The sequence below is a fragment of the Alosa alosa genome, chromosome 1 (genome assembly GCF_017589495.1).
Source record: "Alosa alosa isolate M-15738 ecotype Scorff River chromosome 1, AALO_Geno_1.1, whole genome shotgun sequence".
In the NCBI taxonomy this organism is placed as follows: domain Eukaryota; kingdom Metazoa; phylum Chordata; class Actinopteri; order Clupeiformes; family Clupeidae; genus Alosa; species Alosa alosa.
In genome coordinates, this window is record NC_063189.1 from 24369494 (window position 1) to 24390849 (window position 21356).

The following is a 21356-nucleotide window of genomic DNA, read 5'->3' on the forward strand; positions in this document are numbered from 1 at the left end:
TGGTATAATTTGGACTGAATAACTGATTATGTGACAGAGATGTTCATACCTTTAGTGGGGCATATTACCCAGATGGCATCCTGAGAGGGTAATTCTAGATTACTATAGCTTAAAAATGATCCTGTGAGATAGCCTAATATTGTTAATGACAGACTAAATATGCATCTTTTAAGAATTCTGGAATTCCTAATTACACTTTTTTCCCCTTGGCTTCTACAAACAAGCTATTCCCTGTTTCTCTAAAATCTGCTGTGCATTCCACAAAAAAGTGAATCTGAGGTCAGATGATCATGTTTAACTGATGGCAACATACTCTTTTTAAAGTCTTTTTCTGCTGAGATGTCCACATATTCAAACTCATATTATATAAGCCAAGCCAATTGGCTATTGTAGACAGTTCACTGCAAACACGTTTTAACTGAAAGCACCACAAGTAACCATAGAAAACACGTGGTGGAATATCTGCCTTATTTGTACTATTTGTGACCAAGAATGTCTCAGCTTCTTACTTGGTTATAGGGTTCTGCTTTACTTTTTATACAATAGAGAAAGCTCCTTTTGACTAAAGAACTTCTATACAAACAGAAGTAATGCTGGAAATGCAAATTGGAAACTTTCATTGAAACGGGATTCCTTGAAATGTGCTGTCAACTATTTAGCCTTGCTGGAGATTGATTTCCTTTTCAGTCACTTTGCTTTCCCGATCCCAGGTATTCAGAGGGAATATGATAACGGCATTTACACTGGCACCCTTCCATGCACTTCATCTTTATTCTCTTGCATAAGTCATGCTTGCGTAGCATCCTGCCTGATGTTTACCGTATCCACGCTGCTTAGACTAAAGTACAGGGTGTATAAAATGACAGTGTCTTGTCCTCAGTCACCTTTTCACGCTCACCCCTGCAGCTGTAGCACAGAACAGAACTGCAGCAGAGGCTAGACAACAGCATGCGAGTCGTGTGTGTTTTGCTAGGGGTGGTTGTGGGGGCATGGGCTATGGTGCTGCCAAAGCTGACGGAGCCACCCTGTGACTCTTTAGAGGCCGAGGCTGCTGCCGCAGTCTTCCAGGATTATATCAATGCTCAGCGCACCAGCGGATTCAAGTACGCCCTGAACCAGATTGATAAGATAAAAATCAAGACTTTGGTGAGTGGGAAACAAAAGGAAGAATGGAGATAAATAAAAACATTAAGAAAGAAAATAAAAAAAGTTAAGTAAATCATACGGTTGTCATCATGTGCGAATGTGGATTGAGTGTCTGGAATTAGTGCAAAATGCGAAATATAACAGTAATGCACAAATAATATTGATGGTTTCAGCCATTCATCGCCTCACCTGAAAAACGTCTACCTTAAGTTTACTTATAGTAGTTTAATAGAGATTACTTTTAATTTAATTTTAGTGAGTTTTAATTCTTTATTTTGTGTTTGATATTTTAAATGATTATATTAGCAGTGTATAATTCCAAAGAGTTAACATAGCCTCTCCTATAGGCAAATATGGAGATCTACAAAATGGAACTTGACCTTTTGGAGACCAAGTGCCATGTCCTGGATCCCACACCAGTGACTGCTTGCCCAGTCAGGAATAAAGCAGAAGTGGTAAGATGAACTTAATAAGAATTCACTAATGCACTATAAAAATATTCACCCCCTACATTTTTTGGTGCTTTTAGGTGCTACTTTAGGTGCACTTCAGTGTAGCAAAACCTGATTCTTCTTAAAGATGTGGTAGTATTGATGATGGTCATTTTTGAAAGGGTAAGCACACTAAACTAAGTGTCAGTAATTCTTTGCCTGTCGTGTTTTTTAGGCTGTGGATGCCGACTGTGATGTTGTCTTCATCAAATCTGGTGGAGTTTTAAAAGTAACAGTACACAGATGCAAAACAGAACCAGGTACAACTGGAACCTTAAATAGCCTTTTATTTGCCACCTTTCAAAGACAAAGTTCAATATCTAATGTCCCCTCATCTGCTGTTTTCTGCAGAATCAGCAGAGGATGTGTGTTTGGATTGTCATCAGCTTCTGGCCCTAAATGACACCAATGCTCTTCAAATAGCCACAGTCTCTCTTGATGCATTTAACAACAGAATAGCAAATGTCACCATCAGCAAATATGCTATGTTAGAAGTTGTCCGATTGAGCACTCAGGTAAAAAAAAGAAATAGTAGACTGAAGATATATCAAAAATGTATCCCGACTGCTTCTACTGTGACAGTGGAATTAGTTACTTAGTAGACTGAAGGTATCTAAAATGCATCCCGACTGCTTCTACTGTGACAGTGGAATTAGTCACTACATCATTTCCATACATCTACAGTGGACTGTTACTGTTTGTGTGTGACATCACCCAGACAACCATTAAACATTATTTGTATGTTCAGGTTATAGTTGAGGCGCCTTACATCTTTGCCGAATATGCCATTGTGGAGACAAACTGCACAACCACAGATGACTACAATTGTGTACCCCTGAATAAAACTGTAGCAGTGAGTACGCAGTGCACAAATGCATAACAAGAACATTTTGCTTGATACACATTTGAAGTATTAAATTACATAGATTTGCCCATTATAATATTTTTTTCCTGTAGACCTATGGATTCTGCAGAGCTAGTAGTGACAGAGCACATACGGCAGTTGAATGTCGTATCTTTGCTCCACAGGTAACTCCAACTTTAATTTCTGGCTCATATCACTCATTGACCGCTAATCATTTCACTTCATACATGTTAAGTGTTCAATCATTGACTAAAAGGGACACTTTATATGCTCTAAGTGTTCTCAAAGTATTATCAAGTGCTAAGTCAAACTTCTTTTCAAAACAGAATATTTCAAACATACCATGCATTACCTAATAAACTAAAATTATTGCAGCTTACGGATCCTAATACAAACGTCATGATGCCAGCCACAAGCAACCCTGTCCCTCCTACAAACAATACCGTTCCTGTTAGTGGCATTATGCCACTACTATTGGTTGAGATGATTCTGTCAGCAGAATCGGCAGAATCACTGGAACCTGTAAAGGTGGCATCAATCATCCCCATTGTGAAGGGACAAGCACCTGCAGCTGAAACAGTGGCACCTGGTGGTCAGCCAGTCCCTGTGCCATTTGTTCCCATTTGTCCAGGGAAGAAAAAACACTTCTAAGCAATTGGTCTAGCCCACCCTCAATTTAACTTGACAGGATTAATTCATATACTACTATAAACTAAGTGCTTAAGCTGGATTTCAGCTATGGGCTTGCACTCACTCCTGGTTTAAGATCCTCTAGTCTTTCAAATGGTGCATCAGGAAAAAAAAAAGTACTTAGGGCTCTTTGAACTGTATGAACTGATGACTGAATTAAATATTACAACACCCACATCACGACATCATTGCATTTGATTTGTTTTTTGAAGTCAAATATATTACTAAAATTTCACAGATAAGCTAATTTTCCAGATCAGAAAAGGAAAAATGATGGTTATTGTAAGGAAATACAACTCCCAGAATGCCAACAAGTATTCACATGAGGCAACATGAAATGATTTGAGGCTTTTATTGATGAGAATAAGGTCTCCATATTCAAATGTAGGCCACAAAGGCCAAATTTCCAGAGTAGAATACTGGCCTAGAACATAAACAAACACATGCGCCATTAACACCTAGTTTATATTAGATGGCAACTGAACAAATCAAAATGTGAAACTTACCTTGTGAAATATAAGAAACACCTGGCTTTCAGTAGATCTTCAATATGTATGATGAGGCCTCACCGGTTTCCAGTAATGCTTAAAAGACAGAGGTGATCCATGTGTTGCAAAATATTCACCACTCAGACCAGAGCTAGAGCTCTGAGGGGAGGATTTTTTTTTGGAGGGCCCAATATTCTTAGGGTGAACATTTAATATTCCAGGTTTAAAGGTTGATTTTGGGTTCCCATTACCAGCAGTGACCTTCGTAGGAACAGCTTGAGGACCAAGCCCAGAGGTAGCCAAAGGAAGATTCAAAGACAGTGCAGAATGCACTTGGGGGGAATCTGAAGACACATCAGGGATTTTCAGCTTTTCCTCCTGCATATTTTGTCTTGAGATAGAAGGGTTAAAAAATGGATGCTGGACCGATGGGTGAGGGACAGAATGGTGAGGTTCAGGATTTAGTGGTGTTAATATCAGGTCCTTGTTAAATTGAGAGCTTGGGGCCTCTATATTTAAGACAGGAGAGGGGGACAGGTGGTCGAGGGAAGTTAGAGTTTCAGGGTGTGTATTTGGTTTAGTAGTAGGTGGAGGGTAAGGTCCAAAGTAAGGAACCTGGAACAATGAGTAAGGAGCAGAATGTTTTACAGTGCCTTGAGGTTTAAGGTCTTTAGCTACCTGAACTATATGCAAACCTAGAGTTTTAGCAGAGGAGCCAGATATGCCTTCAGGCCTGTTGGCTGGAATATCATAACCCAAGGTGGAGGTTGATACAGAGTTAGACAAATCATAAGGATATTGCAACCACTGGTAAGGCAGAGGTTCTTTAACCGGTTGATTGCTGTGGAGTTTAGAAGTTGGTAGCTGATGAATCTGATGGGCTTGTGGTGAAATGGGTTTCACAGCTGGATCGAGTTTGGACACAAGCACAGCAGAAGAGAGTTGCTGGATATAGGTAAGCTCCTTGTCACTAGTTGCTGATGCTGGCTGAACCACCTGGTTTTGAGCAGGAAAGTGGTTGTGGTGGTGGAAATGCTGATGGAAGGACAAGGCCAGTGGACAGCAGTTGGAATGGGCAAGAGTACAGACAGTGGGACAGTGTGTAGATTGATGAAATAGACGATTAGGAGGTTTCAGCATACTGGCATCAAACAAAGGTGATGGTGGAGAATCTACTACAGTTTTTTGGGCAGTGGTCGAGGAGAGTACCGATGCCAGTTCTGTTGTTTGTAATGTGGGGATTGGTACAAGACTAGGGCTTTGAGGGATTGGCATCTTTGGTTTTGTAGGAGGTGTTACTATGGGATAGATCTGATGCACATGATGAATAGGAACTTCTGTGGGAGGATGTGCAGGCACAGAGGGAGCAAGGGGAGGCTCCACAACAATAACTGGCTGTTTTGGATAAAATGGGCCCAAAGGTGCCCGTGTAGTCTGGGGAACTGGTCTTCCTGGAAGTTCTGGTACTTGATAATCAGATTCAGGGATTGCAGGAACATGGTCAGGTGGGTAAAATCCAGGTTTGAAAAAATAGAAAGGGAATTGTCCATGTTCAGGGTGTTTATCAGGCATGCTTCTAGGTGGATCCTGAACAGGTGCTGGCTTTGTAGGGTAAACTGGGTCCAGAGGTGCCAGTGAAGGTTGGGATACTGGTCTTTGTGGAAGTTCTGGTACTTTTGGATAATCAGATTCAGGGATTGCAGGAACATGGTCAGGTGGGTAAAATCCAGGTTTGAAAAAATAGAAAGGGAATTGTCCATGTTCAGGGTGTTTATCAGGCATGCTTCTAGGTGGATCCTGAACAGGTGCTGGCTTTGTAGGGTAAACTGGGTCCAGAGGTGCCAGTGAAGGTTGGGATACTGGTCTTTGTGGAAGTTCTGGTACTTTTGGATAATCAGATTCAGGGATTGCAGGAACATGGTCAGGTGGGTAAAATCCAGGTTTGAAAAAATAGAAAGGGAATTGTCCATGTTCAGGGTGTTTATCAGGCATGCTTCTAGGTGGATCCTGAACAGGTGCTGGCTTTGTAGGGTAAACTGGGTCCAGAGGTGCCAGTGAAGGTTGGGATACTGGTCTTTGTGGAAGTTCTGGTACTTTTGGATAATCAGATTCAGGGATTGCAGGAACATGGTCAGGTGGGTAAAATCCAGGTTTGAAAAATAGAAAGGGAATTGTCCATGTTCAGGGTGTTTATCAGGCATGCTTCTAGGTGGATCCTGAACAGGTGCTGGCTTTGTAGGGTAAACTGGGTCCAGAGGTGCCAGTGAAGGTTGGGATACTGGTCTTTGTGGAAGTTCTGGTACTTTTGGATAATCAGATTCAGGGATTGCAGGAACATGGTCAGGTGGGTAAAATCCAGGTTTGAAAAAATAGAAAGGGAATTGTCCGTGTTCAGGGTGTTTATCAGGCATGCTTTTAGGTGGCTCCTTAACAGGTGCTGGCTTCTTAACAGGTGCTGGCTTCTTAACAGGTGCCGGTGTAGATTGGAGAACTGGTCTTTGTGGATGTTGTGGTACTTCTGGAAGCTTAGGTTCAGAAATTGCAGGAACAAGGTCAGGTGGGTAAAATCCAGGTTTGAAAAAATAGAAAGGGAATTTTCCTGCAGACTGCATGTGTTCAGGGTTTTGATCAGGCATGTTTTTGGAAGGATCCTCAACAGGTGTTGGCTTCTCCATGTAAACAGGGCCTAAAGGTGCCTGTGTAGTCTGGGGAACTGGTCTTTCTGGAAGCTGTGGTACTTCTGAAAGCTCAGGCTTTGGGCTTGGAGAGACACAGTCAGGCTTAGGAGCAGGCTGGTAAAATTCAGGTTTGAAAGAATAGAAAGGGAATTGTGCTGGATACTGTACAGGTCCAGGGGTATGAGGGGGAATGCTTTTGGAAGGGTTCTCAACAGGTGCTGGTTTCTTAGGGTAAACTGGGTCTGGAGGTGCCGGAATAGGTTGGAGAACTGGTCTTGGTGGAAGTTGTGGTACTTCTGGTACTTCAGGTTCAGGGATTGCAACAACGCCTTCAGGATTGTAGACATAAGGAAATTGAACATTTTGGTATTTTGATTGGTCTGATGGAGGACTAGAGGTTATAGATTCTGTTAGGGTCTGGGATAGATTTAGGGGACCATCTAACGAGGTAGGTGAGCAAGCGGTGCTTGAGGATTCAGGACAAGCAGTGGCCATAGCATGCATAGAAGACAGAGATGGACAAGAGATTTTAAAGTCTCCTTTAGCTGCTACCTCAAATGTAAACATACCATCCTGAAAGGAGAATTAGAAATAAATTGCATGAGATAAGATAGCCTTGCATTATGCAAGTCATCAAAATGTAAAGTTAACTTAACTATACAAAAACTCATAATGGACCTTTAACAAATGCAAACTATCCCTAAAGTATAGCCTACCTGTTCTTCAATACATGGCAAATACGTGACAGATATAATCACTCCATCAGGATGTTCTACAACACTGAAGCCACACTGGGGGGACACCTCCATCAGCGACTCCCATTTTCTGTTGACTACAGAATGAATTCCTCACAATATGTGGTTCACCCACAAAGCTAGCACACCAAAGTAGTAAAGTGTGATGTATGTGATGTGGTGCACACATAAAGGTGGGACAACCCCTTACCCTTCACTTGAACATCTTTAACAGAGGCAGAGGATTCAATTTTTACAGTCATTCCACTGGCATGGCAAGTCACAGAAGGGGGGGTTGGGGCAATGCTTGGGCAGGCCATTCTCACAGGTATGCCATAGATAACCAGAGGTAAGACATAAATGGATTCCTGTACAAGTATTTGAAATTAACATTATAAATACCATCTCTACACATTTGCAATGGTAAAATGATCACACATTTACCTTTTGAGCTACAAAACAGCCATCGTATGGTGTACTGAAAACTAAATCCCTCCAGCTCCTCCTCATTGTGTAGCCACAGACTGAAGGCATTTCTGATAATGAGAGAGGGTATGCATTCCCTGGGAAGAGGCAGATGACAAATTAACTGACAGACAGGCTATAGACAGGCTACTGAAAAACTAGTGTTGATCCTACCTCTGTCTATATGAAAAGGAACCCCCAAAGGAGCCGCTCCATGAAGTTTGAGTGTCATTGAATTCTCAACGCATTCGACCTTTGGTTTCATTCCCAGTAATCGGTCTACAGCAGGGGTCCTCCTGTTCTGACTGAAAACTCCTTCAGCAACATCTTCTGGTCCCTTAACTGATTTATATGGGAAATTAGCTACAATTAACTTACAGTAGTAATTATGTTACTGATTGAATCATTTCAAAGTAAGTGACTAAGTCTAAACAAAAACAAAATAAAATAAATGCTGTGGTAGGCCAAGAAATCACTTTGCAAATGGCCTCAATTCCTGATGTCAGTCAGTGAAAAGGTTGGTTTAAGGGCTTAGAATGACAGACCATACTCACACACATGGGAATAAGAGTCGGACTGATAATCAGTACTGTCTCCAAAAGAGCCACTGAACAACTCGGCATCATTGGCAATGGGGTTCCCCTCAGCAGACAGATTCAATTTCTTAGTTCCCATTGTTAAATGTCCGTAGTATACTACCCGCTTAATAGATGGCTGTGGTGAACGCTTTGCATGAATTGAATAGTCTCGTCTCGTGAATATTTCCTTCTTTGGAGATTTTAAGACGTCATCCTCTTTCAGACCTCCACAACTTGCTATGAGAAGCCAGAACATCCACACCTGTAAGTTTTGCCGACCTACCGACGCCATTCCAAAAATGTTTGCATAGGCCAACACACTAGCCTGTCTGCACCAATTCAGTGTGTTTAAGTTCCCACGTTGGCGTGTAGCCTAAGTGATAGGCTAACTTATAGATGTGCTAGAGCAAGCCTAAGGTTAATTGGATAATAAACAGGCCTAGGCCTTAGTAGTTTAATTAACGAGTTGTTGATTACGAGATAATTCTATCACCTGTAGCCTACAGACTAACCTTCAACGACCGGTCCCGTTCATTATCTAGACCCATTTGTGTGTGCAGTAGGTAGCCTAGCCAAAATGTTCCTTTTGGTAAGGGTAGATTATATAGGCTATGAGATGCTAGAAAAATAATTAGAAGATGGTATAAAAAAAATAGACGATCATAATGAACTTAAACATGGTTACATGGCTAAACCGTGGTGAAAACATTGTAGCTTGATAGGTAGCTGGCAATCTTGGAGCTGCAATGAAATCATAGGTTTCCCTATTGGAGAGGCAACAAATGATCATTTAGGTGACTGCAATCAGCATTTAACAGAGGTGTACATTTGGGTTTAATTTATTTTCTTGGTCTGTGCCATTTAAATCAAATCAAGCTTGCTTGCATTTGTTTACTCGCTCATCCTCAGTCCCTCCTCTGGCAGAGGTCCTTCAAGAGGTAACATTTGTGGCACAGCTACAGAATGAGGACGACTGAACAATAACTATATGCACAATGACATCTTCAACATGCAATTCCTTTCGTCCCCACACTCCACTATATTGACAGGTTGATTAGTGGGGCAGTGAGATATGCCTGCCCGGGCCTACCCACCCGAGTCTCTAGGTCCCAAGGCACATTTACAGCATGCCATAGGTGGCTAAACCTCTGGTGACCTATTTTTTTGATTTTGTATTTTAAGTCATTTCCGATAAAAACTCTAGCAGTTCACTTTTCAGATATAGGCCTAGATATAAGGCACATCCTGACAAGATAGGCCTACACATACCAGCTTACAGTAGGCCTTGTTACGTTACTCAGTGTCCTAAGACTTTTGTTTATGGCAAACCTATGTCACTTGAAGATGATTCACATCTACTCAAACATTACAATTACATCTGTTGATCAGTACTTGTAAGCGGTTAATAACATTTGTAAATGTACACCAACTGTTGCACTTTTCAATAATTTCCTCGTTTAACTGCTATGTAGACCTAAACCAAGGACTTTACAACAGTTTCCAGCCCAAGACAGGCGACAAGTTTTAAAAGTTTAAGCAATGAAATACAATGAGCAATTGTTTTAAACCACATCTTAGCGGGACATTAATGTTGTATTTTTTATTATTAGAAAAATAAAAGATTCAATCATGACCACACATTGGGTTGGAATACATTTATTTGATCCGTCTGTAAACAAGGTGATTATTTAATCATGGCATTTTCTCCATGAAAACAGAGTAGTATTATCAACTGCTCCACTATATTCAGGTGTATGAAAAAAAGGGAACAAAAAACATGAATTGGTAAACTGACAAGTTTAATTTTAATCTGTACATATTCCACAATCCCTGGAAGAGTGTGAGTTTAACGCCAATATCCCAAAGTAAGTGCCATTGAAGAAGGGACTCCTTGCAAGGCAGCAGTTAAAATCCATCTCACAGTAGCAACAGATCTACATTATGGCACAGGATACAGCTTCTTGTCCTTTGATTTTCCACAAGACTGACTGCAGAGGTCTTATTTCCAACCAACACATCCCAGAAAATTTAGTGTACACAGTTTCAGTTTCATATTTATATTTTTTGTCTTTTTAATGTTTTGTACCGTGCTATGACAGTTCCATACATTGCATTTGATGAAGAGCACAAGGCAATAAATCCAAATGGTTTCCTGCACACCATGAATGAACAGTCAAATGCATTCTTTAAAGTAATTCATGACAAAGTTGAAACTGACTGCCAATCCATCCACTTATGACATTCATGAGTGAAGATCAAGTATTAAAGTGTTATATTCGTTGTAGCACTGATTTGTTTCTAGACATGTCAAGTTTAACCATTTTTACAGTCATGTGAACTATTAGAGTTGTAAAGTTTACTGTTACAACATGAGTGATTACGTGTTCCTTTTTTTTTTTTTTTTTTACATGTTTAGTCAGCAAACAGATGAAGCGAGCAGTCACCCTTCACAACAGTTTAAAGCAATCCTGTTAGTAAACCCCTTGATGCAACAAAAATTGGTCCTATAGAGAAAACTGGACACAAAAACAGTTACACTGGGATGGCAGCACATAGTTTAAAAAAAAAAAAAAAAAAAAAAAAAAAAGGGAGGTGGCAAAATAGATTTAAATGCCTGAGCCATCGTAGCGGTGGAATGTCCTTGTACAGTCCGGGATCCAAGGCTCTTTGGAGGGACATAAACTCCTCTTAAATGCTGATCTGCCATCATACCCAGACACATTCCAACATTATAGCAACTACTTAAAAAGACCACATCCGATCACAACAGCAAAAGTATGCGATGCAAGGCATCACCAATCAAAAAAGCGAGGTTGGGAAGGTCCAGAGGGTCGATGGACTTTAGAAGGCTCCACGCCTGAGGCAGACTATAACTGCAGGGCAAACAAACTGTTCCATGGTACTGTATAATGAAATGGGTCAGATGGAAGAGAAAGACAATGATATTTCACCTAAAGATATGCATGCAGTATACCCTCCCGTGGCATGCTGTACAACAGGAAGACCTTCAGAGCTCAGGAATGGCTTTTAGCATTCGAGAGGCAACATAATCTACACAAAGCTGTGCAGCACCATTACACTAACTAGTTTATTGACCTAAGCTTCACATCAAATTGCTGAATTATGCTGGGTTAAAAGTCCAAATTGGGGGTGTTTCCGTCAATATTTGGGGGAAAAAAGCCTACATAATCGACTCCCCACCTCAACCTGCCCACCCCCGACCCGAAAACCATCGAACATGCTCATTTTTGGTGTGGCACAAAAAAAAGATGTCAGAATGACGACTGACATCTCAGGATAAACAGCAACAGACCAGAGCAGGGGAGGGACAGAGATTGACAACAAAAAAAAGTAAAAAAGAAAAAGGGGTGACAAAACAGACAATGATGCATCTGCTAATCAAGCCTGGTAGTGCTGTCAACATGTTGGGGATAAAGGTGTGCTTAAAGAGTGCGCTGCTGTGTGGATGGGGGGGGCACGTTAGTATCCAGATTTCCTCAGGTATTCAGCCATGGTAAAGGCTTTCTTGTTGAGCTGCCCTCCGTGGACACCTTCCTTTCCCATGACTAAAACCAATGCTAGAGTACACAAGGAAACAAAAAGACAAATGAACAAAACCTGAAAAAAAGTCTTCCCCCCCAAGCTGACAAAGAGGGACACAAAAAAGACCTTACCACCATCTCTCCCCATATGCTATTTTTTTTTTTACCCCCCAAAGACATTAACTGTTTGCAGGGAGAAACCTTAACAGCAAAGCTTTTTTTCCCTTTTCTGTCCCTCAGTTAAAACTACACAAGATTTATTTAATTAAAACCCTGAATCCCTCAAGTATTTCGCCATTGAGTATGCCTTCTTATTCAATCCGCCTCCATGGACCCCTTCTTTGCCCATAACAAGAACCAAGACTGGAAGAGAAAGAGATAGAGAAAAGGGAAAGTTGAGAAATGCAGAGGTTAAGGGAGGAATCAAATAGGACAGCAGGAATAACAAGGGTTAAAGAGACAGATCTTTAAACACATGCGGTTTGTGTGCAAAGCATGCAAATTCAGAAAAATATTTTTGCATTCAAAGAAAAAGGCACAGGTCAAGTGGTGTAGTTGATATAGTGAGTTAAGAGGGAGAAAGTGGCAAGGGGAATATCCAGGCAAGGAATTCAGACTGGCTGCTTCCCAAGACATATACCTAACCTACTCTATTCTTCCCTTAAATGCATGAAAAAACAAAGATGGTGCATGAATGTCTTAGAGTAGATACACTTTAGTACTCAGTATGTGATGCATCTCATTCTGAAGTGCCTAATCATTTCACCTCATCTCCAGAATCACAGTCAATTAGCCAAAACAGACTGACTACTCAAATTTTGAAGATTTTTTTGAGGTGTGATTTTATCTTGAACACTTCAGAAAATAAAAAAAACTAACAGTTAAATATGATCAACTCCAATGGAGGTTATTTCAGAGGACTATTAATGTTTGGTATACATGTTGAACTAACAGGCAGGCTATACACCACACACGTAACTGAAGCTTTCCGTTCAGAGCATCTGCTGCAACAATTAGCTTCGACTATAATCTATAGAACTGGCTACACCAGATGAGACAGCAGCATACATTAGACCATTCTTCTAAAAACATTTTACGCTCAGTGAACAAACGCTTCAGTTACTTGCTTTGTGTAGCCTGCCTATAAGACTTGAGCACTTTATGCCACACATTTGGTTACATGAAAGGAGAATAACGAATAGGTCAAATAACTTCTCTATTTATATGCATCTTACATTATATACTGGAGTAGCTTTCTAGCCATGATATTTCTAACATCGAACTTACACAACTAAGATAACCACCTTAACAACAATAGTCTGGATAATTGTAGCATGGGATTTAGCATGCACCCAAGTAAAGTGTTCCTTAATGAGTCAGAGCTGAGAGAATATAGAAAGATTGGAGGCAATGGAGGGTAATTTCTGTCACAAGCCTTCGCAAATGTCTTGAATGAGGCCCATAAAGACAGACTGTGCAATACAAGACAACCCCTAGAATGTGTAGTGTGCTACAATAATTCTTTCTTTGAGCTAAGTCTACAAACTAACCAACCATTTATTTATTTAATACCAGGCATTATAACACATTGCATACCCAGATCAATCCGTTAAAACAAGTACAACATGGCTGAGAAGTCTGTGAAGAGTACCTCAATTCAAAACACCACATTTAGCATAATGGTACTTCCTGGAGGTCTATGAAAAGGTCACATGAGCAAATCACATTATACTGTATCAGAGGCGATTGCTCTAAGACTACAGGGGAAGCTCAGCCTCCTCTAAAATATCACGGAAAATCACATCAAATAACACTATTACATTAGCTTCTAGCCTACTATTCCAACTAGAACATGCTGAAAACATGTTCATTTTCATGGCTAGTTTGTTCAGCAATAAGGTTTTGCGGTCATTTACCGTGATTTAGCGCCCCGTAATACATTGCTGTGACGACCACGATCCATCAAAAAACCAGGCAAAAAAAAACACATAGGCCTTTCGGCTTCACTGGACTTTCAATGGCACTACAGAGTGGGCTGATCTCAGTGCAGAAAAGCTACACATTTATTGGACAAGCGCCACAAAATCGTCATTTCCAGGGAAGCCCGGCGTCTCTGGGAGTTAATGGGACAGTGGGATGGCCCAGACGCCGAGCTTCTGTATGATGATTGGAGGATTTAGGCTAAGTTAGGTAGCGCACTATAACAGTGTAGGCTACATAATGCCATGTCTGCCATGCCAACTCTATAGCCTACTGTTTGGCCTATTCTGGGTTTTGGGGTCATTTTTGCCCTCAAAGAACAATATAGCACCTTAATAATATTAATTTAATAATTGACCATTTTTATCAGAGCTTTCCCTGTTCCAAAGAGCAGCAATTGCCACTGTACTGTATGCATCACTAGAGGTGTAAAGGTACACGTATTCGTACCGAACCGTTTAGGTACAGGAAGTTAGGTTCAATACAGATTGTGTATTGAAGGTAGGTTCAATACAGATACAGATAGATACTGAATGTACCAAATGCAGTGTTTAACAGTAAACAACAGTAGGTTTTTTTTGCTAGTGGACCATTTTTCAAATTCCGAGTTCCCACACAAACATTAAGTTGCAGACCATGTCCATATGTAATATCAAAAACATTTGACACCTTTTCAAAATACTATTCCCATTGCGCATCAGCAATATTGTCAGTAAAATTTAGGTTAGCAGTACCTACAGGCTTACTTTACCAAAAATTAACCAAACTGTGACTTCAAAAACCAATGCACACACTGATTTTTGTGTACCGTTACACCCCAACATTGTAAAACTGGACTATAATTAATCCTTATTGCTTAAATACTGAGATCTCACCTTTGCCAGCTTTGCCTACAGTGATGTTGTATGTTGGCTCGCCACCTTGGCTCTTTGTCCTGATGTCCATTGTCCAGTCCCCTTCTACTAGAAGGCTATCTCTGATAACCGAGCACTTTTTTTTACCCAAGGTCAGGCCACAGGTGAAGAATCCCTCTCGGTCTTTTCCAACAATGACATCTATTTCTTCTGGCTAAACAGAAAAAAAATGTGCAAGAGGTTAAAAAAAAAAAGAAACAAATATGTGTACTGAAACAGGGGGTGGCATAATTTTAATTCCAAGTCAAGCTCATTAGTCGCTTTGAATGCACTACTACTACTACTACAAGAGAACCTTTCTCCAGGGTCCGTGGTCCCATTAATAAAGGGTCCTGGCTGATTTGACAAAGAACCTTGAATACTTCCCTTATAGTTGCATCAAGGCAAGTATTAATTACTTAGACACAGCAGACTCACTAAGGTTAAGTGAAAGGACAGCATAGCTTTGATTAAGCTTCCACAGGCAACTGATTAAAATGAAAGATAACGTAAGCAAACACGCCGCCATAGTAGTTACTCTTTAATGTTATTACATATTTCATTGACTCAAATGCTACAACTTCAATAAACGCAACATAAACTTGTGGTTAAGCAAAATAGTTCATGCAAAACTGCAAGAAAGAAAATATAAAATTAGCAATTATGCTAACCAGCTACAACAAAATGGAGGAACCGTTGCATTTATTTTGGCTGGCAAATCCCCATAAATTCGTTAACCAACTGAAACAAACTGCCATTATTCGACTTCAAGACATTACTCATAAGCCCTACTCGATGGTTGACATTTTTTGGGTAGCCACAACAACAGATAGGTCTAATAAAGATAAAGTTAATATTAAAAGATGATGAGCTGACTAGCAACGATGTGACGCCATCTTTGAAAACTAGGTAGCAGCTAAGCTACATTAGTACATAACGCATTTTGTCGCAAAGACACAGTCCATTTGACTGAGATCACACAATATCAGAGCCTGCCAATTCTTCAAGTTAACTTAGCTTCCTATTTTAAAAATGAATGGATTTTAAGGCTCTACTAAGCCGCCAGTCGTCATCATCATAGCTAGCAAGTATTAGCAAACTGACAGCTTCTCACGTCAACATACACGTAAACTTGAAGGGATACATTCGATATCGTTTGGTCTATGAAGCTCACTGGCTCACTTGACGTTATATTTTTCATGTTGGCAAGCAACGGCAGGCATTAGCTGAATGCTATGGAGTTCAATGTGCAAGTCGACAGGGGAAACTACGGAAGTACAGGGAACTACAGGGAAGATGTGTCAGCCATCCATCGTAGCTAGCTGCCCAGGTCTACGCTAGCCAGCCTCTAAAGTAGCCAAAGCTAGAACTATCATTTCACTAAGCAAGTCAGAAGACACTTCGATTGGCAATTGTTGATCTCAAAAAAATATTTTTCGAAGGTCTGATCGCAGAAATGGTGTCACATTTTGAATTATGTACCTTTCAGCTCATCAACAATAATTCATACAAGCTATCCTATGTGTCTCAGTTAAGCGGGCCTATCTTCAGACATGCACATATCACTGTCTGGCAGAGCTCACTAGGGCAGAGCGGCCTGAATGGGCTAAACGCGGAATTGTTTTAATTAGCGGTTAGTCAACACGAATACTCATTGTGCCATTATGCCGATGAGTAATATCAACAATATTAACCAGTTCATAAAACAATAACGTTAGAGTTGACTGGACAACATCTAAACAATTAATTCAAGGAGGGAGTTTAATAAACAGCTAGCTGCCGGTTAGCTTTGAAAGCTAAGCTGCCGGCTGAAAACCGGCGCGGGCCACTCCTCTTGCACGCGAGCTGGATATAATGTTAACGTTAAGTTAGCAATCGTATTCGCGATACCAGGTAGCGTGGATGATTGGTGAATAACTGTATTTAGTGTGCATGCCCACATACTCCATTTCCAGCTCACCGTTATGTTAGTAAATGTACCACCAAGGCTAGCTGCCCAAACGTATTTTGCGTCCGTGTACCCAACAATGGCGGAATCCTGGCAGCTGCCATCAGCCATCAGGTTGTCCACGTAGCTTTGCCAAGACATAATAACGACTTTTACGAGGCTAGATAACTGTTTACAGATGCCAAAATTAAAGATTGAAATATTTAACTTGAAATGCTCGTGCAGTGGTCCGACAATAATTTAAACGTTTCCTATTCTTTCTCGGATCCTGTGTGGTCACGTCCTGCCTTGGGCTATGAAGAAAGCCGATGTAATCAGACAGCGCCAAGCGAGGGTGTAGCCCTACTAAGATCACTCCGCCTGGCAGTTATGCGGTCAACTTCCGCTTTGTGACAATTTGCAGTTGCGGCGAATGCACTGAAGAAAATTTAACATTTCAAACTCTCAACATTATTAGACAGTAAACTAGATGTACCGCAGAGCGGTACAAAATATGACCGCCGCCCAGTCCAGCACATTTTTCCCAAAAAAATAAATCACGCTGAAAGGCCTATATGATTCTAACTGTCTCACTAAATTGCATTATCCACACTCAATTCTCACTGGTATCTGCTACACAACAAGTACCAAAACATGATTAGTTCATAGATTTCACATGTAAAATTCATTTTATAGAACCCCACCCCCATCTTGCCTGTTCATAATTCTGAGAAATTCTTGAATATGTGTCATATGTATGATTACTGTGAATGTATGTGTGTGCGTGTATATCTGCTTATGCACATGTGTGCACATGGAATGGGTTAACATGACCCTGGAGGCAAACATACAGAAACAATTGGTCATCCTAGGCTCTACGGTTCTCAAGATATTCACAGAAAACTGTGTCTGCCCTACCCTCCTTTCGGGGGGTCCAGTCCAGCGGGGGGGCTACAGATCAAAACGAAAAACGATGGTTCCATGCTATCCATGTGGGGTTACATGCCCACCAAGTTTCGTCTACCCCGGTCTTTCAGTGTCCCAGGAATCCTTGACGGAAATTTGGACATGCGAAAAAGAAAAAAAAAGAAAAAATCTGACTAAACCTATATGACTGCCGCTTCGCTGCGCGGCGGTCATAATAACTTTTAAGACCATGGTTAATTAGGTACACGTTTGGCCACACCAGGTTTATTGATACATTGACCCCCCCTCCCTACATACACAGCACATTGTCTTCAGGATCTTCTCCAACACACATCCTCTACATACTTACAGCACACTGCCCCCACCTACCCACACACACATACACAGTCACTGCTTCACTCCCCTCCCGCCCACACACACATCTTCACTGTCATCACTCACATACATCATACATACAGATTCTGAAGGACTCTTCTCATCCTAACAATGGATTATTCCTACCGCTGAAATCAAGAAGACGCCTATGTAGTCACAAAGCCAGAACTGAGAGACTCAGGAGAAGTTTTTATCCCCAGGCCATCCGAACTCTATATACTGACTTTGCACACATTCACTCCTCAGCACTCTCAAACATTTCCCAACTCTGAACTCACACTATACTGACTTTGCACTCATCCACTCCTCAGCACTCATGACACCCCCCCCACACACACACACACACACCTACAAGACTTTTAGCACTTTTACATCCCTCTCCCTATGCTACAGACCTTTTATTTATTTTCTTATTTCATCACACGTCAAAACACACACACACACACATATCTGACTTATCTGACTTTCTCCAACTTTTGCACATCTCCATAGAACTTTTTATTTATTATTTTTGATTTCTCCTCCATCTACCCATGTCCTTGATTGCCTAGCCTTTCTGCACCTAAACAACCAACCCACCCCACCCCAATAGATAGATATATAGATAGATGGATCTCAGCAGCATACATACAACACAAACACATTCTTTAACAGCAGAAAGTAATTAAAGTATATAATATAAAAACACAACTAAGCAATAAGGACAGTAGAAGATAAAGAATATGCTAAATATACTAAAATACAAATTACAAAAATACAAATTATACTAACTAACACTTAATCTAAATCAATTCCAAAAACAGTATCCACATAGTGGTGATTAATCAATCAGAGGCGCTTGCAATGACTGAGGCAGGGATTAAGCCTGTGATTCTCTGTGCATAGGTATGGTAAGGTGCTCTAAGGTGCTCTGTGTGAATGAGTGTCATGGTGGTAGTGCAATGGTGATAGTGCAAATGAGTAAGTCCAACAGTGCAACAATGCAGAAATAAAGTAAAGTAAAGTCTATATATCTATATATTTAACTGTTTAAGAAAATGTATAAGTGTGGCCACAGTTCGGCTGTGGCATGGGGGTTATGCATATGTGATAGTGTGCTAATATAGCACGCAAACAGTGAGGCATAAAGACAGTGGTACAAGTGGCTAGTGGACAGACAGTACCAAACATGGAGGGGGTGAAGAGGCAGACAGACTATGCCGAGAAGTCTATCTCTCCTCTTTCCTTAAGTGAGGCATTGAACAGTTCAATGGCCCTGGGGACAAATGACTTTCTCAGTCTGTCAGTTGTGCAAGGCAGTGAGCGAAGTCTCCAGCTGATCAGGCTCTTCTGCTTAACAATAGTGCTGTGGAGTGGGTGACACTCATTGTCCAAGATGTTGATCAGTTTGTTCAGGGTCCTTTTGTCAGATAGTGAAGTGATGCACTCCAGTTCAGCTCCCACTACAGAGCCAGCTTTCCTTACCAGCCTGTCAATTTGCCCCACATCCTTCTTCCTTGTGCTTCCTCCCCAACATACTACTGCATAGAAGAGGACGCTGGCAACAACAGACTGGTAGAACATCCTGAGGAGCTTACTGCACACATTGAAGGACCGCAGCCTCCTCAGGAAGTACAGCCTGCTCTGCCCTTTCTTGTAGAGTGCATCAGTGTTGGCTGACCAGTCCAGTTTATTGTCCAGGTGGAGACCCAGATACTTGTAGGTGCTAACCACCTCTACATTGACCCCATCAATGTGGACTGGTAGCAGAGTGGGCTTAGACCTGCGGAAATCCACCACCATCTCCTTGGTCTTTGAAGTGTTAAGTTGAAGATGATTGAGTTTGCACCATTGCACAAAGTCCTCCACTAGGCTCCTGTACTCCTCCTCCTGCCCGTTCCTGATATACCCCACAATTGCAGTATCATCAGAAAACTTCTGCATGTGGCATGACTCGGTGTTGTAGCAGAAGTCAGATGTGTACAGGGTGAACAGGACTGGAGAGAGCACAGTTCCCTGTGGCGCTCCGGTGCTGCAGATCACAGTGTCAGAGAGACAGTTCTTCAGTCTGACGAACTGTGGTCGCCCGGTCAGATAATCTGTAATCCAGGTTACCAGGTGAGCGTCCACACCCATCTGCAAGAGCTTGTCTCCCAATCTGAGGGGCTGGATGGTGTTAAAAGCACTTGAGAAATCAAAGAACATGATTCTCACAGCACTTTTCCCCTTGTCTAGGTGGGAATGTGGTCCTGTGTAGAAGATAAGTAATGGCATCGTCCACGCCCACTTTCTCCTGGTATGCAAACTGTAACGGGTCTAGTGCATGGCGTACCCATCCCCAACACACACACAAAAAATACACACACTTACATCATCACTGTCATCACCTCACATACAGAACACTGCTTGTAAGCCTCCTCTACTTGCTGCCAAATGCCAATACACAGCACATTGTCTCATGAGGAAGCTTCTCCAACACACACATTGCACACTGCCCTCTCCCCACATACACGGCACACTATCCCATCTCCCCTGTAATCCCCCAACACACACACCAAGACCCCCGGCAGTTAGGTTAGCCCATGAGCCGTGGATCTGCCCAAGGTTTCTTCCTTGCTAAGGGAGTTTTTCCTTGCCCCTGTTGCTCTTGGGTGCTCCTTGTTGCTGCCCCCATCCCAATCCTCCCCCCCACCTTTCTTATGCAGCCCTTGCCACCCTTGCATTTCTATACTTCCAGTAACTATATGCATGTGACAATAAACTTCCTTGTCCTTGGGGATTCTTTGCTGCCTCCCCCACATACCGGCACACTATCCCATCTTCCCCCCAACACACACCCAAGACCCCTTGGTAGTTAGCTAATCTGCCCAAGGTTTCTTCCTTGAGTTTTCCTTGCCCCTGTTGCTCTTGGGTGCTCCTTGTTGCTGCCCCCCATCCCAATCCTCCCCCACCTTTCTTATGCAGCCCTTGCCACTTAATCTACTAAACCCCTCTTCTACTGCACTTTTTACCCCCCATAAATGCACAAATAGGCTGACACCAGACATAATTTCACTGCATTTCTATACTTCCAGTAACTATATGCATGTGACAATAAACTTCCTTGTATCCTTGTATCCTCTGCTCGCAATAGTAAGTCCCTTCACCATACTTGCAGTACACTGCCCCCCCTCCACTACATACACAGCACATTATTTCATCAGGAAGCTTCTCCAACACACATCCACAACATACTTACAGCACACTGCCCCCCCAACCCCCCCAATACACTACACACTGTCTCATGAGGAAGCTTCTCCAACACACATATTGCACACTGCCCTCTCCCCACATACACAGCACACTATCCCATCTCCCCTGTCATCCCCCCAAAACACACACCAAGACCCCTGGCAGTTGGGTTAGCCCCTTGAGCCGTGGATCTTCCCAAGGTTTCTTCCTTAAGTTATCCTTGTATCATGATACGATAACTGTAACTTTAGAGAATGGACATGCTACTATATAGCCTGTTTTTTTTTCCTGAATGAATTAAAGCTGTTTTTTTGGAAATAAAATGTAGCCAAATTTTTAGCATGTCTGCATATTTCTCTATAATCTG

The 21356-nt window shown here is 41.7% G+C and overlaps 3 protein-coding genes across 4 annotated transcripts; 1 reads left to right on the forward strand and 2 right to left on the reverse strand.

Annotated features, from left to right (window-relative positions):
• Positions 1-882: 882 nt before the first annotated feature.
• LOC125291914 (alpha-2-HS-glycoprotein-like) lies at positions 883-3375 on the forward strand. Its single transcript, XM_048238919.1, has 7 exons — positions 883-1146; positions 1494-1601; positions 1813-1897; positions 1989-2152; positions 2386-2490; positions 2595-2666; positions 2878-3375. Exons 1-7 carry the CDS (start codon positions 949-951, stop codon positions 3151-3153), a joined length of 1008 nt encoding a protein of 335 aa, XP_048094876.1. The 5' UTR covers positions 883-948; the 3' UTR covers positions 3154-3375.
• A 1503-nt stretch (positions 3376-4878) lies between these two features.
• LOC125291586 lies at positions 4879-8488 on the reverse strand. Its single transcript, XM_048238413.1, has 6 exons — positions 8112-8488; positions 7732-7899; positions 7537-7655; positions 7304-7460; positions 7075-7190; positions 4879-6931 (listed from the first exon to the last, which is right to left on the reverse strand). The coding sequence occupies exons 1-6, from the start codon at positions 8425-8427 to the stop codon at positions 4979-4981; spliced, it is 2829 nt and encodes a 942-aa protein (XP_048094370.1). The 5' UTR covers positions 8428-8488; the 3' UTR covers positions 4879-4978.
• Positions 8489-9775: 1287 nt separating this feature from the next.
• Positions 9776-16831, reverse strand: LOC125292088 (profilin-2-like). 2 transcript variants are annotated; one of them, XM_048239245.1, is made up of 3 exons: positions 16511-16831; positions 14533-14725; positions 9776-11713 (listed from the first exon to the last, which is right to left on the reverse strand). In XM_048239245.1, exons 1-3 carry the CDS (start codon positions 16637-16639, stop codon positions 11616-11618), a joined length of 420 nt encoding a protein of 139 aa, XP_048095202.1. In that variant the 5' UTR covers positions 16640-16831; the 3' UTR covers positions 9776-11615. The 2 variants fall into 2 exon arrangements, with proteins under 2 accessions (XP_048095202.1, XP_048095192.1); XM_048239235.1 differs by having other exon boundaries at positions 9776-12040.
• Positions 16832-21356: the final 4525 nt, after the last annotated feature.